General features: G+C 57.7%; 2 protein-coding genes across 2 annotated transcripts; one reads left to right on the forward strand and one right to left on the reverse strand.

The window, feature by feature from the left end:
* Positions 1–253: 253 nt before the first annotated feature.
* ATP6V1FNB (ATP6V1F neighbor) lies at positions 254–2,710 on the forward strand. The gene is made up of 2 exons (XM_039243701.1): positions 254–925; positions 2,533–2,710. Exons 1-2 carry the CDS (start codon positions 358–360, stop codon positions 2,640–2,642), a joined length of 678 nt encoding a protein of 225 aa, XP_039099632.1. The 5' UTR covers positions 254–357; the 3' UTR covers positions 2,643–2,710.
* Positions 2,711–2,800: 90 nt separating this feature from the next.
* On the reverse strand, positions 2,801–8,735 carry LOC120238948 (basic salivary proline-rich protein 1-like). The gene is made up of 10 exons (XM_039243029.1): positions 8,610–8,735; positions 8,454–8,540; positions 8,215–8,376; positions 7,310–7,377; positions 6,867–6,970; positions 5,015–5,082; positions 3,536–4,705; positions 3,353–3,442; positions 3,018–3,109; positions 2,801–2,934 (listed from the first exon to the last, which is right to left on the reverse strand). Exons 1-10 carry the CDS (start codon positions 8,733–8,735, stop codon positions 2,832–2,834), a joined length of 2,070 nt encoding a protein of 689 aa, XP_039098960.1. The 3' UTR covers positions 2,801–2,831.
* Between the last annotated feature and the right edge of the window lie 1,498 nt (positions 8,736–10,233).

A 10,233-nucleotide genomic window follows, 5' to 3' on the forward strand; every position in this document is an offset into this window, starting at 1 on the left:
TTGGCAGGGCTGGGAAAGGTTCTGCCAAAGATATAGGCGTAGAAAAGTTGGACCAGGTAGATGGTTCCCGGAAGTCATAACTCAGGGACGGGTCCTCTGAATCAACAGTGACCTGGTCTGGTGGGGAGGGACAGGAGGAGGCTGGTGTACAGGCCTCTGGCTCCCCGACTTCGGTCTCTATTGGGCTGGGAAGGGACCTGACCCCAAGGGCTGGGAGCAGAAACGCAGGAAACCTAAAGGCCTGTGATACGAGACTGGCCCTGGATCCTGCAAGAGGTTTGGGGATCAAGGGCTTTTGCCAGCGGGCCCCGGCCTGAGGCCGCGTGTGGATCAAGGCACGTGAGGTCTGCTAAGGCCATGGCAAGTAGAACCCTGGCCCTGTGTGAGGTGAGGCCTGGTTGCCAGGTGACTGTCCGTGGCAGCCACCTGCTGTCAGAAGGACTCTGCTTGCTGTGCTCACCCCTCAGCTGCAGCCGCCCCGATACCTGTCCTGCCCTTGCTACCATGTCGCGGCAACTCAACATGGATACGCTGCGGCAGAACTTCTGGAAGGAGGAATATCTGCGGGAGAAGATGTTGCGCTGTGAATGGCACCACAAGTACGGGTCGATGGTGAAGGCCAAGCAGAAGGCTAAGGCTGCAACCCGCCTACCCCTCACACTGCCCACCCTGCACCCCAAAGCCCCACGCTCACCCCCACCTGCCCCCAAAGCGGTGCCTTCCAAGGGCCCCAGCCCTCCCCCGGAGACGCCTATTCAGTCAGAAATGTATCCAGTACTGCCCGCCACCCGGGCCCTGCTGTATGAAGGCATCTCCCACGACTTCCAGGGGCGCTACCGCTACCTCAACACCCGAAAACTGGACATGCCAGAGATGCGCTACCTCTTCCCCATCACCACCAACTTCACGTACGGCTGGCAGCTGGGTGAGCCCCAACCTCCCAGCACTCACTCACTTCACAAACCCGGGGCTCCTGCCACACGCCAGGCCATGCTGTTGGCACTAGGCACACAGGACGTGCGGGTGGGGGTGTCCATTCTAGCGGGGGGTCCAGGCCATAAACATAAGACAAAGGAAACATCTGAGAGGGCCAAGTTCCACGATGAGACTAGGGAGCGATGGGGGCGAGGGGCAGGGGGCATGAGACGTTTTAGATGGGATTGTCAGGAAAGGCCTCTCTGAGGACCCACCTAAAGGCTGGAAGCTAAGTGACACAGTGGAGGAATCTGGATTTTATTCCAAGTGGGAGAGGTAGCCATTGAGAGTTTTAACTGCTTGTGAATGGTGCTGGTAGGACACTATTCTGTAAGTAGTGGCTTTGTTCAGAGAAAGAGCTCTGGCAGACGAGGCCTGCATCTGAGTTATCCTGGGAGGGAGGAGGATGGCTTGGGCCAGGGTGATCAGCGGTAGAGCTGAGGTAGATTCAGGCTCTGTTTTGGAGGAAGAATCTCTGAAGCCTGCTGATGGACTGAATGACAGAAGGGGAAAGAGAGCCACGGGGAAGTCCAGGTGTTTGGCTCAGGCCGCTGGACAGGGAAGACAGAGAGGAGTGGGGCTGGGGTATGTGTGAGGACAGAGCAGCCCTGGCCATGCTGGAGGTGTCGGTGAAGTGGCTGTACGCAAGTCCCCTCGAGTGAGGCCAGAGCTGAAGGTGCATATTAGGGGATCGTCAGAATATAGGTGCTACTTAAAGCCTGAGGTTGGGTAAGCTCGTCCAGGGATCTCCAGATGCTGGAATCTGATAGGAGAGGTCAGGGGCACAGAGAAGGGTTGGGGAGTGTGTGTGTGTGTGTGTGTGTGTGTGACGGTTTTGGCGGTAAGGCTCATCCATCTGGACTGAGTCTGCCTTTTCTGGGAGGCTGAGTCAAGGGTCCCCATTGGGAAAGGAGGGTGGGGAGGCAGTGGTGTAGTTGAGGATGAAGTTAGGGCTTGGGAAAGGGAACACGCCAGGGAGCGTTGTGGGATTGCTGGGTGACGCCGTGTCCCTTTGCTCTGTGGTCATGAATTTCAAGTGAGACTACTCAGTAATGGGTTTTTCTCCACAGGTTTGAATGCCATCCATAGGTGGATGGTTGGGATAAACACAGTTGACGTTTTGCCTAAAAATTACCCCCACTGTCCCCGGGGTGCTAAAGGGAGAGGAAATAACTTTCCAACAAAAGCAGGAAGCAAGTCCCAGGGGAACAGGAAGTAGAAGGAAGCCCTGTCTCTCCCAGAGATGTCTAACTCTGTCTGTCCCTGTGACAGGCCTTGCTGGGTGTCCCACCAGCCGCTCTGTGGAAGAGCCTGAGGTGGGGGAAATGAAGGCATATGCTGACTGGCTGGTTCTGCCTGGCTGCTGATCTGGGCACCAGCAGGCTCCTTAATTTGCCCAAGGCCCCCATTAGTCAGAAGCACTTTTTATTCCTTCACAAAGGATACAAAGTGGATACAATACAGGCAGATTCCTAGGGCTCTGAAGGCAGGGCTCCCATGCTGCGGTCAAGTTCCCTTTCCCAGAACCCATTTCTGGCCTCTGGCATCTTTTTCCAGGACCCCCGGTGAAGCAAGAACTGGTCTCCTGTAAGATGTGCCGCATCGAATCATTCTTCCGAAAGAATGGGGCCTTCACGGTGCTGGACCCCCGTGATCTGGCTCTCTGACCTTGGCCTGGCAGTGGAGTTAGGGGAGGGCAGAAGAAATAACAGGCCTCCTCGCGGGGCTGAACTGCTGTGTGTGTGTTTCTGGCCCTCCCAGGCCCGAGACCGTGTTCTGGGCCTTTCTTGGAACTACCTCTAGCCTGCAGTTGGTTTTTCTTTCATCCCCATCTCTTTAATCATCCCTTTGAGGATTCAGCAATGACTAGAGGGGGCTGGGAAGGACGAGGGCTCCTCTCCTGGGAAAGGGACCTCAGTGCGAGGCCGCCACAGTAGCTGCTGGAAGTTCTGAGTGTTCCTGGAAGAGAGTGGCCGGTCATCCCAGATGGCAGAGAAGGGGAACCATTATCGCCCCTTAAGCCTCCACGCCCTCCCCCTCACCTGGCCCCGAGGGCCCGCAGCCGCCCGGTCCTCTCCCGGTGCACTTGTTGCAGCTGCTGCCGCAGGGCGCGACGCTGCCCCGCCGCATCCTCCTGGGGTGGTGTAGAGCGATGAGCGCCCCCGGCCTTGGACCCCGCGGGCTTGATGGAGCCAGCAGGGGGCAGCACCCGGACTGACACCCCCTCCCCGCCCTCCATCTGGGTCGGGGCAAGTGTGCTAGGCACGCACTCCAGAGGGACCCAGGGGGCGCCCAGCTTGGACCCAGCCCGCCCCTCCCCCACCCCCGCCCAGGCCCGGAATGTGGTGGCGCCACCGCCTTCTCCTGGGAGCCTTGCCTGTGGCGGGAGCTGAGCTAGGTTGGGTGAGGGCCCCAGAGGGTGCACCCGGCAGTGGCGGTTCCTGGCGATGCGGAGGCATTCCCAGACCTGGGCGGGGGGAGACGGCTGTCAGCGGCCGGCCGCCCCTCGCCCCTCGCGTCCCGCCCGCCCCAGGCCGGCCCGGCAGCTGCGGAGACGCACGCGGAGACGCTGTTGCTCGCGATCCTGCCGCCGCCGGCGCCTGGCCGCGCGGTGCAGCTCCAGCAGCCTCTGCAGAGCGGTCTCCTGCTGCGCTGCGCTCACGCCCGCCGACGCCTCCTCCCTGCCTCGGGGCCGGGGCCACGCGGCCTTCGAGGCCTCGGGGGCCTCCACGTCGCCCCTCGGCTCCCCGACGGCACCCGGCATCTGCTCCGCCGGGCCAGGGCTTGCTTCCGGGTCCTGAAGCCCGTGCGGGTCGCCCACCGGCCCTGAGTGCTCGGGGGGAGCTGCGGGGCGCTCCTGCCGCCCGGAGCCCCCTCCAGCGCTTGGGGCCGCTAGCGTCTCGGTCCCCGGGCTTGGGAGCGGCGGCCGGGTCGGGGGCTTCGGGGGTGGAAGGGGAGTGCGTACCCGCTCGCCGGCGGCGCTCTGCCCTCCCGTGCCCGGTGCCGACTCTCGCCGCTGGCTGGTCCTTTTCCCGGAGCCAGCGCTCTCCCTACCTCTGGGCTGCGGAATCTGTTCTCCCAGGGCCCTGCAGAAATCCCTAGACGTTCCCAGGGAGCCGCCTTCCTCTGGGGGCTGTGTGGGCACCTCTTCCTCAGCCACTTCCCAGTTCGGGCCTGGGGAAGCCCGAAGGGTCTTCACTTCCTGGCCCTGAGGAGGAGTCCACTCTCTCGACTCCTGGAGAGCCTTCTTTCTCTGGCACTTAGGGCCATTTCCTCTTTGACCTTGAGGAGACTCTCTCCTCACACTCTGGGGAGGCGCACACCAGGGATACTCAGAGACCTCCTCTCTCAGAGCACCAGCGGCCTCCCCACTCTCACCCTGGTGTGTCTTCTCTCTCTGTCTCTCAGGAACTTCTTTGTTCTCCCCCAGGGGGGCTTCCCCTCTCTGACCCCGGGGGCTCTCTCCTTTCTGCTCCCGAGGGTCCCCCTCTTTCTGCCTCAGAGGAATCTCAATTCCCAGCAGTTTCTGAAGTTCTGCTCTCTCCTGGCGCAGGCTCCAGCCCAGCCCCTCCAGGGGAACTTGGGTTTCCGGCAGGCCCTGGGAGGGCAGGCCTGAGGGCCATGGGGCTCCCTGAGTGAGCTTTCTACCACATACATTCGTGGATGGCTGTCCATTGGGCCTCTGGGTTGTGGGTCCTGCGGGTCTCCTCTCTTCCCTCTGCGCCAGGTTCTGAGAAGCAAAAGCATTTGGGCCCAGGCTTGTGAGGGAATCCCCCTGCCAGGCCCACTTCCCCCAAGGGACCCTGGGGACCTCAGTGGCTGTCCCAGTGGGCATCACTTCCATTACAGCCCTTCCCTGATTCCTGAATTCGTTAAGCCTTTTTTATGTAGGGTTGAAATGTACTTCAGTGAGGTCCATTCCTCCCCCTGGCTGTAGGAGGTAGCACCACCGCCCCCCAGTAGGCTCCCCCCAGGCAGACCCCACGCCTGCTGTTCCCAAGCTGAGAGGGCCCTTGCCCAGGACATTTGACTCTTTCACCTTGAACTCAGAACCTCCTGGGTCCCCAAAGCTACTGCTGGTGGCGGGGTTCGGCCCTCGCAGGCAACCTGAAGGAGAAAGACCAATGTCGGGAACTCTCTGCTCAGGTCCCAGCCCCTCACATTCCACCTGAACTGGAACTGGGAAGCCTTCCCCAGCACACAAGGGGAAGGGGATGCCCTGAGGACTGATTGAACTCCAAGGCTGTCACAGTTCACGGGTCCACCCTTCTTCACATTGCCTGTTGCGTGCCCGCCTGTCGGATTTGTCCGCCAGCAAGCAGCCCACCACATCTTCCTCACCCTCCCAGCGGAGGCAGGGCACTTCAGAGGCATGGCACATGCTGTCCCCAAAACCACCAGGAGAGGCCTGGGGGCAGGAAGGGTGTGTCAGCCAGGCTTGTCAGGCCCACATAGAACACCTCCCCCTTCATCCTGGTAGAGCCTCGGCCCATAAAGAAACCCCCTGTATACACCTTATTTTACTATTAGTAAGAAAAACCCTCTTTAGCTCCTTCTTGATTGCTGACAGTAAAATCAAATGAAACTCAACAAATGACATTTTAGGCTGAAGCCTGGCCTAAAAACTGCAAGTTTCATGATTAACAAAAGAAATCGAAAGAAGTGAACTGTCACTGCTCCCTTGCAACTGTGGAGGAAGGAGAGTCATTCTGCCTCCCATAAAACTGGTTAAAAGAACTTGATTTCGTAAGGTCCTAAATGGAGAACTTTTAAGTTAATTCCATCTTTATGAATATTCACATGTCCACACTGCATAACAGTAACCAAATAGGTATATTCTCTGCGAAAAGAAATGTCTTTTGAAGAATTTTTGAACAAAGGAGGCTGTAACAAGACTCCCTGGTCTTTAGAAATGACTGTCATGGGTGCGCCTGGGTAGCTCAGTCTGTTAAGTGTCTGACTTTGACTCAGGTCATGATCTCATGGTTCATGGGTTTGAGCCCTGTGTCCGGCTCTGTGCTGACAGCTCAGAGCCTGAAGCCTGCTTCCAATTCTGTGTGTGTGTGTGTGTGTGTGTGTGTGTCTGCTCCTCCTCAACTCGCTCATGCGCTCTCTCTCTCTCTCTCAAAAATAAACATTAAAAAAAAAAAAAGATTGCCATGAACAGGGAACACAACCCCCAAACCCTGTCCCCTCACAGTTTTCATCTGTTGTCTTACTAGATAATTTGTCTCTCTGGTTATAATATTGTAATTAATATCTCTCTTTCCCCAAGAGATCTTCTGTTTATAAAACTTTCTGTCAGTCAGACAAACAACCATTGGAACTTGGCTCTTCTCTCCTGTGCACGACAGAACAATTAAAAGCTTAATGCTTAACTGTGTTAATTTAACAAATAACTGGAGAGTCTGTTTCATTTAAATTAATAGGCCCAGAGTTCACAGCATCCATCCCATAGAATTCTAATTGCCCATTTACTGTCATACTCTCACTAGGCTGTGCTCTCCTCAGAGACAGGGACCAAGTATTGGGGCCCCCAAGTCTCTCTTGTGTTCTGTATATTCAGGGGCCTGGTGCGAGGGTAGCAGATAGGTGGCAGGAGCTTCTAGTCCCTTCCCTCCTCACTAGGCTGCCATGGACAGTCCTCCCCAGGACACTCTCCCTGAGCCCCAGTTTAGCTTCAGAATCCTCCCGGACCCTGTGCCTGGGGCAGCTAGTACCAGTCAGGTAGAACGGGGACATAAAATAAAACCTGCTTGTCGTCCTTGGGTGCTCCTGGCACCCAATATACAGTATGAGACGAAGAATGAGTGGGGAGGCGACTGGAATCCTGGCACTTGGAAGGAGGACATCCCGCCTAGTCTGGCCGCCCTGCCAGGGTGTCAGCGTACCAGGTGTGGGTGCTGCAGGTAGAGCAGGGCTCGCCCACCTTGGGTCTCTGTCCCTCGCAGCTTCACCCAGATCCAGGGCTGATGATGGGTCTACTGCCAGCCCCCTGCAGGAGCACAGAGGCTGCCTCAGATACGCCTCTTGTGGCCCATGGGCTCTGGAGGGAGGAGGCAGCTCGTCTCCAGTCTCCCCACCCCAGTCCAGGGCAGCCTCTCCCAGCCCCTGCACCCACCACTGGATCCCAGGAGCTGGAACTCAGGGGGAACCCTTTCTAGGGGCTGTGGGAGCAACCATTCGGGAGCATCTGAGTGAGAGCCCCAGGATGAGCCTTGGGCACAAGAAAGAGGCACTAGGCAGGGCTGTGGAAGGAGATAGGAAAAAGGGGCCAGTGCCTGGCCCTTTTGTGTGGCAACCCGAAACAGGCTTTCCCAAGAGAAAGACTCACCCCTCAGGAGGCCGATGGTTCTGGCTCAGGGAGTCCCCAGCCGGGGGCAATGGACACGGCCTAGAACTCTGGAAAGGTAGAGGGTGCCCCAGTCTACAGGGCATCCTTCCCCAGTGTGGTAGGCAGCCTTTAAGGTGGCCCCCAATGACCCCTCCTCCTGGTATCCATGCCCCCGTATGGCCCTGTCCTCTGCCCCTCCTTGGGAGGAAATGGAACCCTCCTGCCCACTCGGGCCTTCAGATGAGACCGTGGCCCTGACCAACAATGTCAGCTGGACACTTCCTTAGCAGTCACCACAAACACCCCCCTCTTGCCACAGCTGAGGATGCCTGAGCTCTCAGACAGGGCTGTCAACTTGCCCAGAGTGCCGTGGACAACTGGTGACTGGGAATCAGACTAGGAGGCACGGTCCTAGTTCCCAGTCACCATAGCACCTTCCCTCCTAGAGAGGTCAGCCCAGCCACCAGCCCCGGAGGGAAGGGTCTGTGTACCCTGGGCCAAGCATTGGTGCCTTGGCCCTCAGGAGCTGTGCCAGGCTTGCGTGCCTCCGATGCTGCTGCCATGGCTACAGGCTTCGAGATGTCACCGCACAACTGATTTGACCAAGATGTTAATTGCAGGATGGCAATAGCAGCCTGTATGTAAGGAACAGACCCTGTGCACTGGGCACAGTGCTAAATCCTTTCCACAAATGAGCTCACTGGTGCTCCCTCTGAGTAAGATCTACTATCTTCCCCATTTTACAGCTGAGAAAACAGAGGCTTACAGTCCATAGGGAGCATCAAACCGGAGACCCAACCCAGGCCCATGTGTGTCCAAAGCCCATACCCCTTCCCCTTCCCTCCCAACCACAATCACCTCGATGTCACACTGACCCCATTGCCTTCAGCCATGCCCTTGCTCACCCAACTGGTCAGCTGCTCAGAGCCCCTACCCCTCCTACCACGGGGCTTGCCGTAATGGCTCCATGCACACTGGGCCTGGTCCTTCAGCCCGTGGAACTGGGCCCGGGGGGGCCAGAAGAGGCTCAGCCCTGCCCCAGCCAGCAGCTCCAAGTCCCACAGGAGCTGCAAAAAGACGCACTGCCAGGGTAACGAAGCAGTGCTCACCCTGCCCCCTGCCACGCCACTCAGCCAACCCCTACCTGTTCCTGGGCCCGCCGGGTCCGCTCCATCGCCAGCAACACAGCAGGCAGCTCCAGTCCCAAGGGACAGGCCCGGCTCTCTTGCACCTGGGGGGGAAACGAAATGGCATCAGGCCTCTACTCTGCCTGTTAGAGACGATGCCCCACCTCCCTCACCTGCTGCAGGGCAGCCTGGAGCTGGCCCAGGCCCGCAGGGCATCTGAAGAGGTGCAGGTACAGAGCCAAGGCCTGCTTGGGGCTACAAGGGAGCCCTGGGTCCCCAGGTATGGCTGCCTGCTCCATGGAGTTGGGGAGCCAGGGCCGGTGTCCCCTCCCTCCTCTCCTCTGCTGCTGAGCCTGGAGAAGGGAGGACCAGGAATGAGGAGGAGACAAAGGCTCCTGAGCTCAATAATGCATAGACCTGACATCTGAGCCAGGGCCCGGACCGCAGCCAAGTCTCCGAGAGACTCTGGCCCGCCTCTGAGCGGGGTTCCTTGGCTGCAGGGGATGGCAGTGCTGGGGAGAGGCATGTGCACATGCCTGTTTGCAATCCAGAAAGAGTATGTATTTTATGTATACGTATGACGCTTGCAAGTGCATCCTATCAGCGTGTAACATGCCCAACACAAACAGCAGCTGCCAACAGCTCACTTACTCCATGCAGGAAACAAAATGCGACCTGCGTGTAATCCATTCTGGAGGCAACTCTGAGAAGTGGGTGCTATCATTATCACCCCAATTTTACAGATTAGAAGACGGCCTAGACAGTAAAGCACTCTAGCTAACATGTGGCAATGTCCCTTCCTCTGGAGGCAAATGCCCATGCAAGCAGCCATGGGCAAGACAATGGTGAGCAGGACAGGGGCTTGCTCCAAGCCGACCCCTTGCAAAGTGCCGGCCACAGGTCACCCTGTTTACTCCTCCTCAGGACACGTAAGATACAGCAGATGAGAACACAGCTTGTACAGGTTATAATGAGGGGAGGTACAAACCGTAAGTTTCACACCCCCTGCTGCCAGGAGCAGCCTTGCCTGTGGCTTTGTGACCCCTCCGTGAGAGAAAGAGGCCACCTCTCCCAGGTGGGCCTCAGCAGAAGTGGGCTGAGCTCGCAGGGCAGGAGATCTCAGTTCAGCCCAACACTCTCTCTTCACTCCTGCTGAAAGATTAGGGACCTGGCAATGAGAATGGAGTACCCCCCCACACCCCAATCTTTTAGCCCAGGTGCCTAAAACACCAAGGTCACAACCAATAGGTGGCAAAAACAGAGTTTTTTTTGAAAAGAGACTTTTCAATGAAATAGGCTTTTTGTCTATTTCAAAACCCATGTTCTTTCCCCTACAAGATGTCCCCTGTTCACGTGTCCATCCAGGGTGGGTGTGGCTGTGAATGCACACATGGGTCTGTGCATGTGCTGCACACATTTATATATGTGTTTCTGAGGGGTGTGTGTGTGTGTCTGTGTGTGCATGCATGCATATGTGTCCATATTTCGTCACAGTCTATTGTGTCTCCTGTTCCCCACCCCAGGCATGGGGGTCCCTATGTCACCAGCTGTTAGAAGTGCCTAGCCTTTGGTGTCCCCCAAATCAGGAGGAAAGGGAAAGCTGTGTGGAGAAACTGACCCCCTTCTCTGTACTCCTCAGCCCCCTAGGATTCCACAGGGATCCACAGAGGTACCAATGTGGGGACCCTGGGCTACGCCTGTGACATAGTGTGAGCACAGAGCTGGGACCAGGATACTCAGGTGCTCCTTCCGTCCATTGCAGGGTTTCCCAGGTAACACCAGGGTTGGCAGGTGGGG

The sequence above is a fragment of the Hyaena hyaena genome, unplaced genomic scaffold, assembly GCF_003009895.1.
Source record: "Hyaena hyaena isolate Hyena2069 unplaced genomic scaffold, ASM300989v1 scaffold_8, whole genome shotgun sequence".
In the NCBI taxonomy this organism is placed as follows: Eukaryota; Metazoa; Chordata; class Mammalia; order Carnivora; family Hyaenidae; genus Hyaena; species Hyaena hyaena.